The sequence below is a fragment of the Salmo trutta genome, chromosome 3, assembly GCF_901001165.1.
Source record: "Salmo trutta chromosome 3, fSalTru1.1, whole genome shotgun sequence".
NCBI classification, from domain to species: Eukaryota; Metazoa; Chordata; class Actinopteri; order Salmoniformes; family Salmonidae; genus Salmo; species Salmo trutta.
In genome coordinates this window covers 22,450,412-22,472,191 of record NC_042959.1, presented here as the reverse complement: position 1 = coordinate 22,472,191, position 21,780 = coordinate 22,450,412, and the positions used below count along the sequence as shown (strand labels likewise).

The 21,780-nt window shown below is 42.8% G+C and overlaps 1 protein-coding gene across 5 annotated transcripts in view; it reads left to right on the top strand.

Moving 5' to 3' along the window:
* Positions 1 to 509: 509 nt before the first annotated feature.
* LOC115170530 (LIM domain-binding protein 2) overlaps positions 510 to 21,780 on the top strand; it is a 101,203-nt gene continuing 79,932 nt past the window's right edge. For 3 of the 5 annotated variants that reach the window (XM_029726787.1, XM_029726759.1, XM_029726768.1), the window contains exon 1: positions 511 to 812. In XM_029726787.1, the coding sequence (XP_029582647.1) occupies positions 681 to 812 (132 nt within the window). In that variant the 5' untranslated portion in view covers positions 511 to 680. Of the gene's footprint in view, positions 813 to 21,780 lie in introns of all 5 variants that reach the window. The other 2 variants (XM_029726777.1, XM_029726750.1) reach the window with 1 other exon arrangement.

Genomic DNA, 21,780 nt, shown 5'->3' with positions numbered 1-21,780 from the left:
CGTAAACACACCAGCCAGCTGGTCTGCGCAGTCTCTGAGGACGCGGCTGGGGATGCCGTCTGGGCCGGCAGCCTTGCTCAGTGTATTGAGTGAATTGGCAGTAGAGTTTTTTCCATGTTACTCTAAATAGAGTATATTACAGTTCGTAGAGTTAAATATAAACACTGAATAGAGTAGAAATAACTCTGCAACAAGTTGAACAAATTGAACTCTGCAACAAGAGTAATTTTTTCTCTTTTTAGACTTGGACCAAATGTTATCTTTTGTAGAGTATAATTGTATTCAATTTGAGTAAAATTTACTCAGATAAATGTACTGTGTGGTAACAAAAAAAATCCCCAAAGCAAAAACTGTCTGATCGGAACTGGGGTCGACTCCAATACAAGGATAGAAGCAGGAAACGACCCTTAGACTGGAACCATACAGCCCTCAAACCCGTCCAATGAACATGCGCTCCCCCTCCCTCTCTCCTACCCTGCCTTCCAGTCCCCCGTCCCTTCCTCCCCCTCCCCATCCTCACCTCCCCGCTATAGCAGCGAACTAGTCAGCCCAACGTGCAGAGTAGCTCAGCCTTGTATAGCGGCTGGTACCACAGCGCTTTCAAGAGCATCGCACTCCATGTGCGTTGCGTGGATGTTGAAATTGCGCTGTGCAGCTTGTAACCGCGGCAAGAACTCAACATGTCGAACCCTCCCAACGACCCGTTCTATTCCTCCCCATTCGGACCCTTCTACAGAAGGCACTCGCCCTACATGGTCCAACCCGAGTATAGGATCTACGAGATGAACAAACGCCTACAATCTCGTACAGAGGTGAGTTCTGCTCAGTGTATGCTATGAACGGGGTTGTCCTGTTAATTAAAGGTGTTGGGATGTTTGTTTTGGGGGGTAGAAATTGAAGTGTTGCGGCACAGGTTCTCGCGCTGTTCGGGTCGGCTCAGTAGTTTAACCTGGAAAGTGGTTATATTTGTAAATACAGACGTGTTAATATTGCAGATGTGTCCAACCTTACCAGTATGTCATAGCCATGTTAGGTGTAGTTTTGTATTATCCTAAATTACATGAAGGACAGATCATTTGACATAACATTTTCATGGAGAACATTTTTTTATTTGGATAGGGCTATCATGTAAAATGACTGAGCAAGGAAATATGTTCAGTTCAGTGAGTTTTGGTTTCATATTTCACTGATATTGGAAGATTCCAAATTTTTTTTTAAACAGTAGGCTAGAAAACAAACACTTACTAAATAGATCATTAGTAACAACAAAATGTATGTTTGTTATTTTAGTTGTCAGGTTGTCTTTATCAGTTGTCTTTATCAGTTCAATTAAAGTTCAGTTAGGAAAAAATATATTTTTTCAAAACATGTAAGAATTATGTACTTGGCCATCAATCAGGTTTGTGCCACCTTGGATTTGGGTCTCTTCAACTGAGGCATCAAATGTTGAACATGACAGATTGATGGTTAAAGACATGGATTTAGAAGGGGTTGTTTTGATACATTTGTTTAAAAAGTCATACGTGGAGATGTTTGCCAATTATAATGAACAATCACAGTAAAACCATGCTGTTTTAGAATAAAATTGAAGCTGAACAGTCCCCATGTCTACTTGTTATGGGTATAGCTGTCATGACTGGCGTTGCTGCTCGTATGTTACCGTATGTTATGGTTCAAACTACTGGGTTGCACTGAATTAGCATTATGATAAATGATCATGAATAAGAAGTTCTGAGAAGATGTCAAGTTGCAAGGATTTGACAGTGGTTGGCTTTAAGTCTGTTTGGCCATTTGGGGAATTGAAGAGAGAACCAAGAATCTACTAACTTGTCTTCGTATTTTAAACTTGAACACCAGTTAAACAGTTGATTTTAATATCACCATTGTTTTGTCCAACTGCATTTAACTCGACCGCTGGGAATTTGAATCGGAACCACACTAAATATTGTGATTGATAGATATTGGTTATGTCTGTAAGAATGGTGATATAACCAATGTCTATCGGTAAGAATGGTGATAGATAATGGTTATATCTGTAAGAATGGTTGAACCACAGTAAAGATCGTGATAGATATTGGTTAAATCTATAATAATGGTGATAGATATTGGTTATATCTGTAAGAATGGTGATAGATTTTGGTTATATCTGTAAGAATGGTTGAACCACAGTTAAGATCGTGATAGATATTGGTTAAATCTATAATAATGGTGATAGATATTGGTTATATCTGTAAAAATGGTGATAGATATTGGTTATATCTGTAAGAATGGTAATTGATATTGGTTGTTTTTGTAACAATGGTGATAGATATTGGTTAAATCTGTAAGAATGGTTGAAAGTAATGGAGCAAGTAATAATTGTGTAAGTACAACGTAAAACAATCAATTTGACTATTACAATTTAAATACATTTTACTCAATTCACTCAGTGAGTTCAATGGTTAGGTTTTACAGTGTAGATGTAGACTTTCCTGTGTATAGGGGTGTTGCAACTTTAAGAAGACCAAGGCAATGTTGCAGAGATGCAATGGCACACCATTCATGAATTATTCAACAGGAGTGGTCCAAGCCCCGGTGGACTTCCACTCCTGTAGCCTACCTCAGATACCAAGCCTGCAACAACTCCCAGGAACATACCCTACACACCATATATATATATACAGTGGGGGAAAAAAGTATTTGATCCCCTGCTGATTTTGTACGTTTGCCCACTGACAAAGAAAGGATCAGTCTATAATTTTAATGGTAGGTTTATTTGAACAGTGAGAGACAGAATAACAACAAAAATATCCAGAAAAACGCATGTCAAAAATGTTATAAATTGATTTGCATTTTAATGAGGGAAATACGTATTTGACCCCCTCTCAATCAGAAAGATTTCTGGCTCCCAGGTGTCTTTTATACAGGTAACGAGCTGAGATTAGGAGCACACTCTTAAAGGGAGTGCTCCTAACCGCAGCTTGTTACCTGTAAAAAATACACCTGTCCACAGAAGCAGTCAATCAATCAGATTCCAAACTCTCCACCATGGCCAAGACCAAAGAGCTCTCCAAGGATGTCAGGGACAAGATTGTAGACCTACACAAGGCTGGAATGGGCTACTAGACCATCACCAAGCAGCTTGGTGAGAAGGTGACAACATTTAGTGTGATTATTCGCAAATGGAAGAAACACAAAAGAACTGTCAATATCCCTCGGCCTGGGACTCCATGCAAGATCTCACCTCGTGGAGTTGCAATGATCATGAGAACGGTGAGGAATCAGCCCAGAACTACACGGGAGTATCTTGTCAATGATCTCAAGGCAGCTGGGACCATAGTCACCAAGAAAACAATTGGTAACACACTACGCCGTGAAGGACTAAAATCCTGCAGTGCCCGCAAGGTTCCCCTGCTCAAGAATACATATACATGTCCGTCTGAAGTTTGCCAATGAACATCTGAATGACTCAGAGGACAACTGGTGAAAGTGTTGTGGTCAGATGAGACCAAAATGGAGCTCTTGACATCAATTCAACATGTTTGGAGGAGGAGGAATGCTGCCTCTGACCCCAACAATACCATCTCCACCGTCAAACATTACATTTTTACATTTTAGTAGACACTCTTATCCAGAGCAACTTACAGTAGTGAATACATTTCATACATTTTTTTTCCCCCCGTACTGGTCCCCCATGGGAATCAAACCCACAACCCTGGTATTGCAAACACCATGCTCTACCAACTGAGCCACATGGGAACATGGAGGTGGAAACATTATGCTTTGGGGGTGTTTTTCTGCTAAGGGGACAGAACAACTTCCCCGCATCAAAGGGTCGATGGACGGGGCCATGTACCGTCAAATCTTGGGTGAGAACCTCCTTCCCTCAGCCAGGGCATTGAAAATGGGTCGTGGATGGGTATTCCAGCATGACAATGACCCAAAACACACGGCCAAGGCAACAAAGGAGTGGCTCAAGAAGAAGCACATTAAGGTCCTGGAGTGGCCTAGCCAGTCTCCAGACCTTAATCCCATAGAAAATCTGTGGAGGGAGCTGAAGGTTCGAGTTGCCAAACGTCAGCCTCGAAACCTTAATGACTTGGAGAAGATCTGCAAAGAGGAGTGGGACAAAATCCCTCCTGAGATGTGTGCAAAAAAAACCTGGTGGCCAACTACAAGAAACGTCTGACCTCTGTGATTGCCAACAAGGGTTTTGCCACCAAGTACTAAGTCATGTTTTGCAGAGGGGTCAAATACTTTTTTCCCTCATTAAAATACAAATCATTTTATAACATTTTTGACATGCGTTTTTCTGGATTTTTTTGTTGTTATTCTGTCTCTCACTGTTCAAATAAACCTACTATTAAAATTATAGACTGATCATTTCTTTGTAAGTGGGCAAACGTACAAAATCAGCAGGGGATCAAATACTTTTTCCCCCCACTGTGTATATATATATATATATATATATATATATATATATATATAAAAATTCTAAAAATGATGGCAGTAATATATTGTTGTATATATATATATATATATATATATATATATATATATATATATATATATATAATATATATACAACCAATATATTACTGCCATCATAGCCATCATTTCAGCCATAAAGGTAGTAAATATAATTTTGTTAGCATTAATTTCCTTAATTTTTATGATTGATTTAATGGGGAAAATCTGGGTAATGACAAAGTGTTCTACATGCATGGAGATCAGAAATGGCCCAGATAATAATATTTTGGGGAACTTTGCATTTTGAATCTCTCAACCACCACCAATAAAAGAGGCAGAAACAATAGAGATTGTTTATGAAAACTAAAGGACTTTATTCATGAGATTCATCACAGTTGATTATAATTTTTTAGCCTTGATTGTTATGTTTATAAAATGGGTCATTAAGTAAAAATAGCTGAATAGGACTTGTGTTTGCGGCCCAAATGACACCCTATTCCCTTCATAGTAGCACACTATAAAGGGAATATGGTGCCATTTGGGACTCAGCCCTGAATATGTGTCTTAGACTTCTTTAATATTTCATCCGACATCACATCTTGCCAGCTGTTGTGGAAGCATTTCCTGTCTAGCTGATGATGTCCTAGTTGATCATTTAAAAAAAACCATAAACAATTGGTCAATTGCATGGGTATAGGTTTTTTTGGTTGTCTTTTCAGAACAGTTATGTCATTTTCCTGTCAGAAATATTAGTGAGGATATGGCTGTTGAATCATGCCAACCAATATTCAGTAGAAGGACTATATGGCTTGTATAGGAACATGTCAGGTAGCCTACAATTAATCAGCCTTTTTATCTACCATCTTTTGTATTTAGAAAAGGTAAATAGATATACAGTGATGCCAACCATTCTGAATATGTTCTCTACCAGACAGAAACCATTATGATGGGTGTGCCTTTAGATTTGTTGATTGGTCTGTATTGATGTTTGTTGTTGAGTTACCAACCCCAGACACGTGTCTGCTGGGATTCAGTTTTTACATTAAGTTGTTGTTGGCGGGCAACTAATATGAGTCACTAATGTCCATGCACTGCCCAGCTGATGAGAATAATTTGGCCCAGAGAACAGCATATGCTGCAGCATTACTCTGAGTCTCGGCAGCAATGTTGAATGGTAGTGTTGTTGAACATCAGTAGCATCTGTTTGACATTATGGAGCTGTTTTAGACAAGTAATAGTTGTGTTGTTTTTTCGGTGAACTATGCTATTTTGCTGGATGAAGATCTCATATGTTACTTATGTACGCATACTTTAAGGTTGTTGATGCAGTAAACATTGCGGTATGCTATATGATGAAGTTTATATAAACTATTAACCACCTGAAGTGATATCAAATCGTCTTACATTCATAATCTCTGTTTTTGTTTTTCATCATGATTACCTTTGAATGAATGACTGTAGGTCATACTGTAAACTGTATTAGGAATCCACTATGATAGACGACTGGACGTTTACTAACGACTAAACCCCATCACTTGTTCTTAAACACACGGCTTGCCATTGTCCTATTACCTTTCATTTTACACAGCAAACCTTTTCTGGCCTACTAGAGGGGTTGGGTTAAACATTTCAGTTGAATACATTCAGTATTCAACTGACTAGGTATCCCCCTTTCCCTTTCCCAATCAAAACAGCCTTTGATTGTTATGTGACCGTATACATACGGAACGTACGGTTCGACCGCATTGATTATGGACCGTTGCTCAGGGGCCACTGGCCTCCGTCTGAAGCCTCTCCGCACACACACACTGCCGTGATTTAGGGGTTGTGGGGGAATCTGACACTTAAGCGGATATGCAAATGAAGAGTCGGATTACCATTCAGAGGAGGGGTCTGCTCGACCTCAGCCGCTGTAAGCACATTAGCGTAGCAGTCATTAATATTCAGCGGGAGAGTGAGGGATGAAGCATAACGCTACGAGTGAGAAGCTATAGGTGAGAGAGAGAAAAAGAGAGAGAGAGAAAGAGAGAGGGGGAGAGGGAGAGAGAGAGGGAAAGAGAGAGAGAGAGAAAGAGAGATAGAGTGAGAGAAAGACAGAGAGAGAGAAATAGAGAGAGAGAGAGAGAGAGAGAGAGAGAGAGAGAGAGGGAGGGAGGGAGAGAGAGAAGAAAACAAAAGCACTTTAGTGGTAGCCTCGTATGAACCATCCTGATCTCGAGAGCTTACATTCTGTGTGTAGCTTAACATAATGTTTGTAGCAAAACAGAAAGTAAGATCGCGAGATCAGGATGGTTCATACAAGGCTACGTGAATGGAGGGTGCTAGAATAATATCGGCCAGCATGATCTGCTGTGTTCAGTTGGGAATGCAGTTATGTGAATTTAAAAGATTCACCTGGATTTAGCCAGTGTGCCCAAACCTTAGCACTCCTGAGGTGGATTGAGTTAAATTGGGTTTAGTGAAATCAAATCATTTACTTTTCTGTTGACTGACTGCCGGTTGACTGACTGTCTATTTGTTATGTAATCAGGTGGCCTGTTCCAAAATCAGCCACTAGTCCCTTGCCCCCTGTTCCCAATCCCTAGGCATTTGTGTAGATCTGAACTGATTGGCTACTGTATAAGCATTAAGGCAAAAAGTCACCCCTCCCAGTCTATCAGAGTGGGGGTTATTACCATATTGCTAATACTTCTCAGATCTACATGATGTGCCCAGTGGTAGGGGATAGGGATCCATGTGGAACTGAGCATTAGGTGATGGTTGTCAGTACACTGCACTGTCCCCATCTGGGAATGACATTCAACCTTTTCTCGGAGTTAGATCACTTCATCCTCAACCATGCAAGGGAATTCCCAGTATGTGGAAAACTTGCTCTGTTTACATGTGATTTGAGCAGCACATAAAAAGGACACAAAATCCAATCCTAGGTAAGTCCTTCAGTACCTAACTGGCCTGAAACGGCCAAATACCACCTTAACCAGCAACGCTGGAGATCATCAAATACCACCTTAACCAGCAACGCTGGAGATCATCAAATACCACCTTAACCAGCAACGCTGGAGATCATCAAATACCACCTTAACCAGCAACGCTGGAGATCATCCATTCACCTACTCTGCATCTCACCAAGTCACAGCGGTTGGAACCAAAAATCTCAAATTTGGACTCATCAGACCAAAGGACAAATTTCCTTCATGTCTTAAAGTAATAATGGACTGTCTTTTCTCTTTGCTTATTTGAGCTGTTCTTGCCATAATATGGATGTGGTCTTTTAACAAATAGGTCTATCTTCTGTATACCAACCCTACCTTGTCACAACACAACTGATAGATCTGATGTCTTCATAGTTTTGATGTCTTCACTATTATTCTACAATGTAGAAAAAGTAAAAATAAAGAAAATCCTTGAAAACGTAGAAGTGTGTTCAAACTCTTGACTGATACTGTATATATATACAGTACCAGTCAAAAGTTTAACACTTTTTTGGTTACTACATTGTTCCTTATGTGTTATTTAATAGTTTTGATGTCTTCACTATTATTCTACAATGTAGAAAATAGTACAAATAAAAAAAAACCTTGAATGAGTAAGTGTTTTCAAACTTTTGACTGATACTGTATATATATACAAATTATATATTCAAATTTAATAAAAACTAAAAATCGGAAATGTCTTATTTACATAAGTATTCAAACCCTTGCTATAAGACTAAACATTGAGCTCAAGTGCATCCTGTTTCTACAACTTGATTGGAGTCCACCTGTGGTAAATTCAAATGATTAGACATGATTTGGAAAGGCACACACCTGTCTATATAAGGTCCCACAGTCGACAGTGCATGTCAGAGCAAAAACCAAGCCATGAGGTCGAAAGAAATTGTCCATGGAGCTCCGAGACAGGTTTGTGTTGAGGAACAGATCTTGGGAAGGGACCTAAAACATTTCTGCAGCACTGATGGTCCCCAAGAACACAGTGGCCTCCATCATTCTTAAATTGAAGAAGTTTGGAACCAGCAAGACTCTTCGTCGAGATGGCCGCCCAGCCAAACTGAGAAATCGGGGGAGAAGGGCCTTGGTCAGGGAGGGGACCAAGAACCCTATGGTCACAGACAGAGCTCCAGAGTTCCGCTGTGGAGATGGGAGAACCTTCCAGAAGGACAACCATCTCTGCAGCACTCCACCAATCAGGCCTATATGGTAGAGTGGCCAGACGGAAGCCACTACTCAGTAAAAGGCACATGACAGCCCGCTTGGAGTTTGCCAAAAGGCACATAAAAGACTCTCAGACCATGAGAAACAAGATTCTCTGGTCTGATGAAACCAAGATTGAACTCTTTGGCCTGAATGCCAAGAGTCACATCTGGAGGAAACCTTTCACCATCCCTACGGTGAAGCATGGTGGTGGCAGCATGATGAATTTCTTTACTTCATGATCATAGTGATGAATGTGGATGTGGATGATGTATTGTATTGCTGAGGCCATATAGCCCACAAACATGGCTGTCCCTAATTGATTCTTTCTATGTAATTTAACTTGTTAGTTCATTAAGAATAGCATACAATTGTATAAGGCAAATTATTCTCTCTGACATATTTGAGATTCGGTGATGACCATTATGTAGAACGGCCATATACGGGCGAGGTAGTTGTCAATATGTCAGAAAACCACACTGCTGACTATTCCCACCAGAAACATAGGAAAAACACACTCCAACTTACAGCTGGAGTTAAATGTATTGGCATAATCACTAGGCTCTTCTTCACTGACTCAAAACAATGTACACTGATTTCAGGAGATCAGCTGATGAACTAAACACTATACCAATGTTACCACAATACTCACAAAGCGATATGAGTAAAAGTGGCGTTGAGTTTGATGAGGCAACCAGCTGCGTGTTTATTGGTCCAATTAGTGCATGCTGATGTGTTGTCTAGGACCCACTGATGCATTGTGGGTAGTGGCTGTATACATTTTGTATACATTTTAGAAATGTACACAACCTTGAAAATGTCTCTATGCATCACCACCATGTTTTTCACCCATTTAAAGGGAAATTCCGCCACTTTTCAACCTCCTTCATCATCTCCAGCACCAAACCAGTGTCTACATATGTGAAAACAGCGTGTTTCTCTGATCTGTGGTTAAAAAGATAAGAAGAAGGCTCCTAAAAATACTTCTCTGTGACAACACAGGGTAGGATTAAAAGTAAGAAAAACAGTGATTTTCAAAACCTGCAACGATTTTCTAGCCAGAGGGAGGGGAGGGTATTTTCTTACCCCCATGTCACTGCAAATGTCATAGTATTTGAAAATCTGTTTTTTTTAAATATCTTAACTTTTTATGATGTCATCGGGTAGAACTTTATATATTTTTCTACAAAACATAGACATGCACTGTTTTCACATATTTAGACACTGGGCTGGAGATAATGAAAATGAGGTTGACAAGTGGTGGATTTGCACTTTAAGCCATTATGCTTCGTATCCCCAGGCCCTTCTAAAGTATAATTCTCATAGTGAAACAGGCAGGGTCTGATCCATTCACTATTTGAATGGGATTGCAGAGGTTAATTATCCAAGGTTAGACCCCAGACACAACCACTCACTATGGTGGCCACTCTCTCATACAACAGAAAAAGGAGAAAATACCCTTTAACTAAAGCATGCTGAGAATATTATCGTTTCAGATTGAAATGTACTGACATTGTGCTTCACTTCATGGAGTGTTTGCCAAAAGCAATAAGGGTGTGTGTGTGTGTGTGTGTGTGTGTGTGTGTGTGTGTCATCCATTTATAAGTGTGTGTTAATAAAAGCCCCAGGTCTGTTGTTATTTAGTGACAATCCTCACAATGGTATCCCACTAATCCTTTAGCTAGCCCATTGATCTATCCTCACTATGGTGTCCCATTAATCCTTTTGCCAGCCCATAGATCTATCCTCACTACCCTTTAGCTAGCCCATAGATCTATCCTCATTATGGTCTCCCACTAATCCTTTTGGCAGCCCATAGATCTATCCACACATCCTTTAGCTAGCCCATAGATCTATCCTCACTATGGTGTCCCACTAATCCTCTTGCTAGCCCATGTATCTATCCTCACTATGGTGTCCCACTAATCCTTTAGCTAGCCCATAGATCTATCCTCACTGTGGTGTCCCACTAATCCTTTAGCTAGCCCATAGATCTATCCTCACTGTGGTGTCCCACTAATCCTTTATCTAGCCCAAATATCTATCCTCACTATGGATAATCCTTTAGCTAGCCCATAGATCTATCCTCACTGTGGTGTCCCACTAATCCTTTAGCTAACCCATAGATCTATCCTCACTGTGGTGTCCCACTAATCCTTTAGCTAGCCCATAGATCTATCCTCACTATGGTGTCCCACTAATCCTTTAGCTAGCCCATAGATCTATCCTCACTGTGGTGTCCCACTAATCCTTTAGCTAGCCCATAGATCTATCCTCACTGTGGTGTCCCACTAATCCTTTAGCTAGCCCATAGATCTATCCTCACTGTGGTGTCCCACTAATCCTCTAGCTAACCCATAGATCTATCCTCACTATGGTGTCCCACTTATCCTTTAGCTAGCCCATAGATCTATCGTCACCATCCTTTAGCTAGCCCATAGATCTATCATCACTATAGTGTCCCACTAATCCTTTAGCTAACCCATAGATCTATCCTCACTATGGTGTCCCGCTAATCCTTTAGCTAGGCCATAGATCTATCCTCACTATGGTGTCCTGCTAATCCTCTAGCTAGCCCATGGATCTATCCACACGATCCTTTAGCCAGCCCATTGATCTATTCTCACTCTGGTGTCCCACTAATCCTTTAGCTAGCCCATAGATATATCCTCACTCTGGGGTCCCACTAATCCCTTAGCTAGCCCATAGATATATCCTCACTATGGTGTCCCACTAATCCTTTAGCTAGCCCATAGACCTATCCTCACTATGGTGTACCACATATCCTTTAGCTAGCCCATAGATCTATCCACACAATCTTTTAGCTAGCCCATAGATCTATCCTCATTTTTGGGTCCCTCTATTCCTTTAGCTATCCCATTTATCTATAATAACTATAGTGCCCAACTAATCCTTTAGCTAGCCCATAGTTCTATCATCGCTATGGTGTCCCACTAATCCTTTAGCCTCTACGGGCTAGGGGGCAGTATTGAGAATTTTGGAAAAAATATGTGCCCATTTTTAACTGCCACCTACACCAACTCAGAAGCTAGGATATGCATGTTTGAATGGTGTCTGTAAGTATAACACAACTCATATGGCAGGCAAAAACCTGAGAAAACCTGAGAGAAAAAAAGAATTTTGTGGCTGTACTATTTTTTTGAGTCATTGTTTAATAGATACCACAGTGAGAAAGGATTCATTTCGCAACTCCTACGGCTTCCACTAGATGTCAGCGATCTTTATAAAGTTGTTTGAAGCGTCTATGATTAACAGAGATCGAATAAGAATGCAGGGAAGTTGACGTCCCTGGGATGTCGTCACTTCCATTATTGCCTGCACCTGCGCAATCATGAGACACGGGACATTTTTCAAAAACGTTTTTCTAGACATAGGAGAGGTCGGGTTGAAACATTACTGATGTTTCACGTTAAAAATGGCTCTAAAGATTGATGCTAAACAACGTTTGACATGTTTGAACGAATGTAAATAGATTATTTTTGTAACTTTTTAAACTTTTCGCCGTGACTTCACACCCCACCCCCCCGCGCTACTTTTTAGTAGCCACCGAAGCGCTAACAACATGGAACAACTTGGAGTTATTTGCACATCAATTATGAACTTTGTCAAAAGAAACCACATTTGTTGTGCACCTGGGATTCCTGGAAGTGCCAATGGATGAAGATAATCAAAGGTAAGGGATTGTTGACAATAGTATTATTGATATTACATGGTTACAAGATGATGCTAACCTATATAGCCTAGCCTATTGTTCTTAGCACAGCACCCGGTTTATTGCAACTTGTGATTTCCCAGTAAAGTTATTTTGAAATCTGGCAATACAGTAGCATTTACGAAATGTTAAACTATAATTATTTGAATGACAATATTATAATTTACCAATGTTTTCGAATAGTAATTTTGAAAATTGTAACGTTGTTCACCGGAAGCATTTCAGAGAAGAAAAAAATCTGAATTTCACCGCTACTGTAAAATGCTGTTTTTGGATATAAATATGAACTTGATGGAACAAAAAATGCATGTATTGTATAACATAATGTCCTAGGAGTGTCATCTGATTGTCAAAGGTTGGTGCATAATTTTAGCTGGTTTCTGCTTTTGGTGACGCCTGACCTTGAATTGAAAATGGATGTTTGTACTTTTGTGGCTATGTACTGTCCTAACATAATCTAACTTTATGCTTTTGCCGTAAAGCCTCTTTGAAAATCGAACAATGTGGTTAGATTAAGGAGATGTTTATCTTTTAAATGGTGTAAAATAGTTGATTGTTTGAGAAATTGAAATTATTAGATTTTTGATGTTTTGAATTTCCAGCCTTGCTAGCAATCCCGTCTCAGGGTTCATTGCTAACCCGTAGCCCCAACAGGCTTAGCTAGCCCAGATATCTATAATAAATATAGTGTCCAACTAATCCTTTATCTAGCCCATAGATCTATCCTCGGTATGGTGTCCCACTTATCCTTTAGCTAGCCCATAGATCTATCCTCACTATGGTGGCCTGCTAATCCTCTAGCTAGCCCATAGATCTATCCTCACTCTGGTGTCCCACTTATCCTTTAGCTAGCACATAGATCTATCCACATGATCCTTTAGCTAGCCCATAGATCTATCCTCATTTTTGGGTCCCTCTAATCCTTTAGCTAGCCCATTTATCTATAGTATCTATAGTGTCCAACTAATCCTTTAGCTAACCCATTGATCTATCATTGCTATGGTGTCCCACTTATCCTTTAGCTAGCCCATCGATCTATCCTCACTCTGGTGTCCCACTTATCCTTTAGCTAGCACATAGATCTATCCACATGATCCTTTAGCTAGCCCATAGATCTATCCTCATTTTTGGGTCCCTCTAATCCTTTAGCTAGCCCATTTATCTATAGTATCTATAGTGTCCAACTAATCCTTTAGCTAACCCATTGATCTATCATTGCTATGGTGTCCCAGTTATCCTTTAGCTAGCCCATCGATCTATCCTCACTATGGTGTCTCACTTATCCTTTAGCTAGTTCATAGATCTATCCTCGGTATGGTGTCCCACTTATCCTTTAGCTAGCCCATAGATCTATCCTCGGTATGGTGTCCCACTTATCCTTTAGCTAGTTCATAGATCTATCCTCGGTATGGTGTCCCACTTATCCTTTAGCTAGCCCATAGATCTATCATCACTATAGTGTCCAACTAATCCTTTTGCTAGCCCATAGATCTATCATCACTATAGTGTCCAACAAATCCTTTATCTAGCCCAAATATCTATTCTCACTATGGTATCCCGCTAATGCGAATGTATCCCACTCACCAACCAAGAATTCACAAAATGGGACAAACACCAAATTGAGACTCTGCATGCAGAATTCTGCAAAAATATCCTCAGTGATCAACGTAAAACATCAAATAATGCATGCAGAGCAGAATTCGGCTGAACCCGCTAATTATCAAAATCCAGAAAAGAGTCGTTAAATTCTGCAACCACCTAAAAGGAAGCGATTCCCAAACCTTCCATAAGAAAGCCATCACCTACAGAGAGATGAACCTGGAGAAGAGTCCCCTAAGCAAGCTGGTCCTGTGGCTCTGTTCACAAACACAAACAGACCCCACAGAGCCCCAGGACAGCAACAAAATTAGACCCATCCAAATCATGAGAAAACCAAAGGATGGTTACTTGACACATTGGAAAGATTTAACAAAGAAACAGAGCAAACTAGAATGCTATTTGGCCCTAAACAGAGAATACACAGTGGCAGAATACCTGACCACTGTGACTGATCCAAACTTAAGGAATGCTTTGACTATGTACTGACTCAGTGAGCATAGCCAGCCAGATTTGTGACCTGTTGCCATAAGAAAAGGGCAACCAGTGAAGAACAAACACCATTGTAAATACAACCCATATTTATGTGTATTTATTTTCCCTTTTGTACTATTTGCACATCGTTAGAGCACTGTATATAGACATTATTCAGTGTAATGTTTACTGTTACGTTTTATATTTTATATCACTTTTGTTTATGATCTACTTCACTTGCTTTGGCAATGTTAACATATGATGGGGGAGAGCGTGAATGAGAGAGAGAGGGGGGGCGGGGAAGATAGTGCCTTGTTGACCATGGTTCTACTCTCACTCCCTGAAGGCCCCTCACAGGACAGGATTATCTGCTGAGGTCATTCAGCCTGCTGAGTGTGACTAATCAGAATCGGTCTCACACACACACACACGCGTGCAAGTACTCACACACACTGAAAAGAAATGCACAAAGCTTTAGACAGCCATGCAATTTCTCTCTCTCTCGCTCTCTTTCTCTCTCAATTCAACTCAACTCAATTGAAGGGCTTTATTGGCCTGGTGCCTACCTGCCACTAGGCAGGTAGCCTAGTGGTTAGAGTGTTGGGCCAGTAACTGAAAGGTTGCTGAATCGAATCCCTGAGCTGACAAGGTAAAAATCTGTTGTTCTTCCCCAGAACAAGGCAGTTAACCCACTGTTCCCCAGTAGGCTGTCATTGTAAATAAGAATTTGTTCTTAGCTGGTTAAATAAAAAAAAAATTTTTTACATTGCCAAAGCAAGTGAAATAGATAATAAACCAGAAAAAAATTAACAGTGAACATTACACTCACAAAAGTTCCAAAAATAAAGACATTTCAGACTTTTCTTATATATATATATATATATATATATATATATATATATATATATATATATATATATATATAAATTGATATTTTCCAACGGGGCTATACATTTGGGTTTTTTTCTCGCCTGAGTAGCCTTGTTTCACTGCCAAAAATATAATTATTATGTGCAAATAGTTCAAGAAAAAGGGAAAATAAATATGGGTTGTGTTTACAGTGGTGTTTGTTCTTCACCGGTTGCCCTTTTCTTGTGGCAACAGGTCACAAATCTTACTGCTTTGATGGCACACTGTGGTATTTCACCCAATAGATATGGGAGTTTATAAAAACTGGGTTTGTCTTCGAATTCTTTGTGGGTCTGTGTAATCTGAGGGAAATATGTGTCTTTAACTTCATTGGGGTAGGGGGCAGTATTTTCACGTCCGGATGAAAAGCGTGCCCAGAGTAAACTGCCTACTACTCAGGCCCAAAAGCTAGAATATGCATATAATTAGTAGATTTGGATAGAAAACAGTCTGACGTTTCTAAAACTGTTTGAATGATGTCTGTGAGTATAACAGAACTCATATGGCAGGCAAAAACCTGAGAAAGAATCCAACCAGGAAGTGTGGAAATCTGAGGTTTGTAGTTTTTCAAGTGATTGCCTATCCAATATACAGTGTCTATGGGGTCATATTGCACTTCCTAAGGCTTCCACTAGATGTCAACAGCCTTTAGAATGTTGTTTCAGGCTTCTACTGTGAATGGGGAGCGAATAAGAGCTGTTTGTATCAGGCGTCTGGCAGTAGGCCATTAGTTTAGTCACGCGCACGACCATGAGCACGAGCTCAGTTCTCTTTCCTTTATGAAGACAAAGGAGTTGTCCGGTTGGAATATTTTTGAAGAGTTACGATAAAAACATCCTAAAGATTGATTTTACACATCGTTTGACATGTTTCTACAAACTGTAATAGAACTTTTTTGACTTTTCATCTGGAATTTAGTACGCGCCCCTTCAGCATTTGGAATAGTGAACCTAACGCGCAAAGAAAATGGAGGTATTTGGACATAAAGATTAACTTTATTGAACAAAACAAACATTTATTGTGGAACTGGGAATTCTGGGAGTGCATTCCGATGAAGATCATCAAAGGTAAGTGAATATTTAGAATGCTATTTCTGACTTCTGTTGACTCCACAACATGGCGGGTATCTGTATGGCTTGTTTTGGTGACTGAGCGCTGTACTCAGATTATTGCAAGGTGTGCTTTCGCCGTAAAGCTTTTTTGAAATCTGACACAGCGGTTGCATTAAGGAGAAGTTATCTTTAATTCTATGCATAACAGTTGTATATTTTATCAACGTTTATGATGATTATTTCTGTAAATTGATGTGCTCATTCACCGGTTGTTTTGGAGGCAAAACATTTCTGAACATTACACGCCAATGTAAAATGGGGTTATTGGATATAAATATGAACTTTATCGAGCAAAACATACATGTATTGTGTAACATGAAGTCCTATGAGTGCCATCTGATGAAGATCATCAAAGGTTAGTGATTCATTTTAGCTGTATTTCTCGTTTTTGTGATGCCTCTCCATGCTTGGAAAAAGGCTGTGTGGTTTTTCTTGTCAAGGTGCTGTCCTAATGTAAGGGCTGTCTTCAGGAATGGACCAAGGTGCAGCGGAGTTAGTGTTCATCATCATTTAATAAAGAGCGAACACTATACAATTTACAAAACAAGAAACAACCGACAACCAACAGTACTGACAGCATAACACACTGAACAGAAACAATTACCCACAACCCCAAGGAAAAACACACACTACTATATAGGACTCCCAATCAAAGGCAACTCAACACACCTGCCTTCAATTGGGAGTCCAACCCCAATTAACTAACACATAACACAAAACTCTGCCACGTCCTGACCAAAACTAATACAATTACGCCCTCTGCTGGTCAGGACGTGACAGTACCCCCCCCCCCTCAAGGTGCAGACCCCGGAATGCACCTTAAAAAAGAAAACACAAAAAATCCCCAATACCCCAACAAAACCAATAAACAATACCCCCCTAAACAATAAGGGAGGGAAGGGAGGGTGGCTGCCGTCAACGACGGCACTGTGCTACACCCTCCCTCCCCAACCCACCTATCCTGGAGGTGGCTCAGGTGCGGGACGTGGACCTCGCTCCACCTTCGGCGTCGCCCACTTCGGTGGCGCCGATGGCTGCACCGGGCAGACGGGCCACTCGGGCTGACCCGGGCAGACGGACCACTCTGGCTGGGCCGGAAGACAGGCGGGCCACTCTGGCTGGGCCGGAAGACAGGCGGGCCACTCTGGCTGGGCCGGAAGACAGGCGGGCCACTCGGGCTGGGCCGGAGGACAGGCGGGCCACTCGGGCTGGGCCGGAGGACAGGCGGGCCACTCGGGCTGGGCCGGAGGACAGGCGGGCCACTCGGGCTGGGCCGGAGGACAGGCGGGCCACTCGGGCTGGGCTGGAGGACAGGCGGGCCACTCTGGCAACTCCGGGCAGGCGGGGCACCCTGGCAGATCCGGGCAGTCGGGCCACTCTGGCAGATCCGGGCAGTCGGGCCACTCTGGCAGATCCGGGCAGTCGGGCCACTCTGGCTGATCCGGGCAGTCGGGCCACTCTGGCTGATCCGGGCAGTCGGGCCACTCTGGCTGATCCGGGCAGTCGGGCCACTCTGGCTGATCCGGGCAGTCGGGCCACTCTGGCTGATCCGGGCAGTCGGGCCACTCTGGCTGATCCGGGCAGTCGGGCCACTCTGGCTGATCCGGGCAGTCGGGCCACTCTGGCTGATCCGGGCAGACGGGCCACTTGGCTGATCCTGGCAGCTCCTGACTAGCGGGTGGCTCTGGCAGCTCCTGACTGGCGGGCGGCTCTGGCAGCTCCTGACTGGCGGGCCACTCTGGCTGATCCGGGCAGTCGGGCCACTCTGGCTGATCCGGGCAGTCGGGCCACTCTGGCTGATCCGGGCAGTCGGGCCACTTTGGCTGATCCGGGCAGACGGGCCACTCTGGCAGCTCCTGACTAGCGGGCGGCTCTGGCAGCTCCTGACTGGCGGGCGGCTCTGGCAGCTCCTGACTGGCGGGCCACTCTGGCTGATCCGGGCAGTCGGGCCACTCTGGCTGATCCGGGCAGTCGGGCCACTCTGGCTGATCCGGGCAGTCGGGCCACTTTGGCTGATCCGGGCAGTCGGGCCACTCTGGCTGATCCGGGCAGTCGGGCCACTTTGGCTGATCCGGGCAGACGGGCCACTCTGGCAGCTCCTGACTAGCGGGCGGCTCTGGCAGCTCCTGACTGGTGGGCGGCTCTGGCAGCTCCTGACTGGCGGGCCACTCTGGCTGATCCGGGCAGTCGGGCCACTCTGGCTGATCCGGGCAGTCGGGCCACTCTGGCTGATCCGGGCAGTCGGGCCACTTTGGCTGATCCGGGCAGACGGGCCACTCTGGCAGCTCCTGACTAGCGGGCGGCTCTGGCAGCTCCTGACTGGTGGGCGGCTCTGGCAGCTCCTGACTGGCAGGCAGCTCTGGCAACTCCTGACTGGCAGACAGCTCTGGCGACTCTTGACTGGCGGACAGCTCTGGCGACTCTTGACTGGCGGGCAGCTCTGGCGACTCTTGACTGGCGGGCAGCTCTGGCGACTCTTGACTGGCGGGCATCTCTGGCGACTCTTGACTGGCGGGCAGCTCTGGCGACTCTTGACTGGCGGGCAGCTCTGGCGACTCCTGACTGGCGGACAGCTCTGGCGACTCTTGACTGGCGGACAGCTCTGGCGACTCCTGACTGGCTGGTGGCTCTGGCGGCACCAGACTGGCGAGGCTGGGCTGACGCACTAGATGCCCGATGCGTGGGGCTGGTACAGGATGTGCCAGTCTGGGCACACGCACCTTAGGGCTAGTGCGGGGAGCGGGAACAGGCCGAGTCAGACTGGGCTGACGCACCTCAGGGCTAGAGTGGGGAGCTGGCCTGGGGCTCCATCCTCGCCCCGCCAAACAGCCCCTGTGCCCCCCCCCAATTTTTTTTTATTGGGGCTGCCTCTCGGGCTTCCTTCCCAGCCGTGTTCCCTCATACCGTCGCCGTTGGTCCCTCTCTCCTGCTGCCTCCACTCTTCTGAGTGCCACGACCTGTTCCCATGGGAGGCGATCCCCTCCGACCAGGATCTCCTCCCAAGTGTAGGATCCCTTGCCATCCAGGATGTCCTCCCATGTCCAGTCCATCACGCTGTTCTCCTGTGGCTCCTTCCTCCTCCGCTGCTTGGTCCTTTTGTGGTGGGTAGTTCTGTAAGGGCTGTCTTCAGGAATGGACCAAGGTGCAGCGGAGTTAGTGTTCATCATCATTTAATAAAGAGCGAACACTATACAATTTACAAAACAAGAAACAACCGACAGCCAACAGTACTGACAGCATAACACACTGAACAGAAACAATTACCCACAACCCCAAGGAAAAACACACACTACTATATAGGACTCCCAATCAAAGGCAACTCAACACACCTGCCTTCAATTGGGAGTCCAACCCCAATTAACTAACACATAACACAAAACTCTGCCACGTCCTGACCAAAACTAATACAATTACGCTCTCTGCTGGTCATGACGTGACACCTAACTAGAGGTCGACCGATTATGATTTTTCAACGCCGATCCCGACACCGATTATTGGAGGGCCAAAAACGCCGATACCGATTACTCGGCCGATTTGTTTATTTATTTACTTGTAATAATGACAATTACAACAATGCTGAATGAACACTTATTTTAACTTAATATAATACATCAATAAAATAAATTTAGCCTCAAATAAATAATGAAACATGTTCAATTTGGTTTACATAATGCAAAAACAAAGTGTTGGAGAACATTTACATTTACGTAATTTAGCAGACGCTCTTATCCAGAGCGACTTACAAATTGGTGCATTCACCTTATGATATCCAGTGGAACAACCACTTTACAATAGTACATCTATATCTTTTTTTGGGGGGGGGGTTAGAAGGATTACTATATCCTATCCCAGGTATACCTTAAAGAGGTGGGGTTTCAGGTGTCTATGGAAGGTGGTGAAGAAAGTAAAAGTGCAACATGTGCCATGTAAAAAAGCTAACGTTTAAGTTCCTTGCTCAGAACATGAGAACATATGAAAGCTGGTGATTACTTTTAACATGAGTCTTCAATATTCCCAGATAAGAAGTTTTAGGTTGTAGTTATTATAGGAATTATAGGACTATTTCTCTCTATACGATTTGTATTTCATATACCTTTGACTATTGGATGTTCTTATAGGCACTTTAGCATTGCCAGTGTAACAGTATAGCTTCCGTCCCTCTCCTCGCTCCTACCTGGGCTCGAACCAGAAATACATCGACAACAGCCACCCTCGAAGCAGCGTTACCCATGTAGAGCAAGGGGAACAACTACTCCAAGTCTCAGAGTGAGTGACGTTTGAAACGCTATTAGCGCGCACCCAGCTAACTAGCTAGCCGTTTCACATCGGTTACACCAGCCTAATCTTGGGAGTTGACAGGCTTGAAGTCATAAACAGCGCAATGCATTGCGAAGGGCTGCTGGCAAAACGCACGAGAGTGCTGTTTGAATGAATGCTTACGAGCTTACTGCTGCCTACCATCGCTCAGTCAGACTGCTCTATCAAATCATAGACTTAATTATCACATAATAACACACAGAAATACGAGCCTTAGGTCATTAATATAGTCGAATCCGTAAACTATCATCTCGAAAACAAAAAGTTTTTCCTGTCAGTGAAATACGGAACCGTTCCGTGTTTTATCTAACGGGTGGCATCCCTAAGTCTAAATATTCCTGTTACATTGCACGACCTTCAATGTTATGTCATAATTACGTACAATTCTGGCAAATTAGTTCGCAACGAGCCAGGCGGCCCAAACTTTTGCATATACTTTTACTCTGCATGCAATGAACGCAAAATTACACAATGTCACCTGGTTAATATTGCCTGCTAACCTAGATTTCTTTTAGCTAAATATGCAGCTTTAAAAATATATACTTCTGTTTATTGATTATAAGAAAGGCATTGATGTTTATGTGTAGGTACAGTCGTGCAACGATTGTGCTTTTTTCGCAAATGCGCTTTTGTTAAATCATCCCCTGTTTGGCGAAGTCGGCTGTCTTTGTTAGGAAGAAATAGTCTTCACAGTTCACAACGAGCCAGGCGGCCCAAACTGCTGCATATAACCTGACTCTGTTTTCAAGAGAAGTGACACATTTTCCCTAGTTAAAATAAATTAATGTTAGCAGGCAATATTAACTAAATATGCAGGTTTAAAAATATATACTTGTGTATTGATTTTAAGAAAGGCATTGATGTTTATGGTTGGAGCAACGTGTAACTAAGCGATTATATGCAACGCAGGACAGGCTAGATAAACTAGTAATATCATGAACCATGTGTAGTTAACTAGTGATTATGATTGATTGATTGTTTTTTAGAAGATAAGCTTAAT